This window comes from Perkinsus marinus (assembly GCF_000006405.1).
Source record: "Perkinsus marinus ATCC 50983 genomic scaffold scf_1104296949198, whole genome shotgun sequence".
Classification (NCBI taxonomy): Eukaryota; Perkinsozoa; order Perkinsida; family Perkinsidae; genus Perkinsus; species Perkinsus marinus.
The window spans coordinates 1-1171 of NW_003209965.1; the positions used below are offsets into that span (position 1 = coordinate 1).

General features: G+C 46.4%; 2 protein-coding genes across 2 annotated transcripts; one reads left to right on the top strand and one right to left on the bottom strand.

Annotated features, from left to right (window-relative positions):
• Positions 1–129: 129 nt before the first annotated feature.
• On the bottom strand, positions 130–498 carry Pmar_PMAR025246 (conserved hypothetical protein; the record flags this gene model as incomplete). The annotated part of the gene is made up of 1 exon (XM_002778479.1): positions 130–498. A coding segment is annotated over one exon (369 nt), but the record flags the coding sequence as incomplete, so codon positions are not given.
• Positions 499–695: 197 nt separating this feature from the next.
• Pmar_PMAR025247 (hypothetical protein) lies at positions 696–933 on the top strand (the record flags this gene model as incomplete). Its single annotated transcript, XM_002778480.1, has 1 exon — positions 696–933. A coding segment is annotated over one exon (238 nt), but the record flags the coding sequence as incomplete, so codon positions are not given.
• Between the last annotated feature and the right edge of the window lie 238 nt (positions 934–1171).

A 1171-nucleotide genomic window follows, 5' to 3' on the forward strand; every position in this document is an offset into this window, starting at 1 on the left:
ATAATGGGAGATTTTCCCGACTGTTTCGTTCGCTTCTCAGTAGATAACAGCCAGCTTCTCTGTTTAACAGACAAAAACAGCATATCCACTCAGTTCCACATTTCCATATAAAGGCCAAGGCATTTATTCTCAGGATAATTGTTTCAGCATCGCAACCGCATCAGACTCCGGCATCGCAAACTGCACCCGGTGCCGGGCAGCCACATCCAGCGCAAAAACCTTCGTGTAGACTTCCGTTGAACTGATGGACTTATGTCCCATCAGGCTTTGCAGAACTTTCAGCGGTATACCGGCATACAGCATGTGCATCGCATAGGAATGGCGGAACGTATGTGGTGTGACCGGAACAGAGAACGTCACACCGTCAGCAGCAGCGGCGGCAACCGCCTCCCCAATCCAGGTCCTGACCGTTCTGTCCGTCACTTCCCAGATCCGCGCTTTCTCTGTCCTTCCTGTGCGACGGTTACGCCGCTCCATGAGCTTATCGCGAATAAATACCTGTGACGGAAGATCACTTCGCAGAATAAATAAATCCTGGTGTCCCTGTTGATACCGGGAAGCCCTGGGCCAACTTTTGGCGAAAATGAGACGTTGATCGGCACGTAAGAGGTTCCAACTTTCACCATAATGAAATAAGATCACTACCGGGCGTATTTTTTGAGTTATCGAGATTTTCAGGAGCTAAGGAAGCTAAAATGGAGAAAAAAATCACTGGATATACCACCGTTGATATATCCCAATGGCATCGTAAAGAACATTTTGAGGCATTTCAGTCAGTTGCTCAATGTACCTATAACCAGACCGTTCAGCTGGATATTACGGCCTTTTTAAAGACCGTAAAGAAAAATAAGCACAAGTTTTATCCGGCCTTTATTCACATTCTTGCCCGCCTGATGAATGCTCATCCGGAATTCCGTATGGCAATGAAAGACGGTGAGCTGGTGATATGGGATAGTGTTCACCCTTGTTACACCGTTTTCCATGAGCAAACTGAAACGTTTTCATCGCTCTGGAGTGAATACCACGACGATTTCCGGCAGTTTCTACACATATATTCGCAAGATGTGGCGTGTTACGGTGAAAACCTGGCCTATTTCCCTAAAGGGTTTATTGAGAATATGTTTTTCGTCTCAGCCAATCCCTGGGTGAGTTTCACCAGTTTTGATTTAAA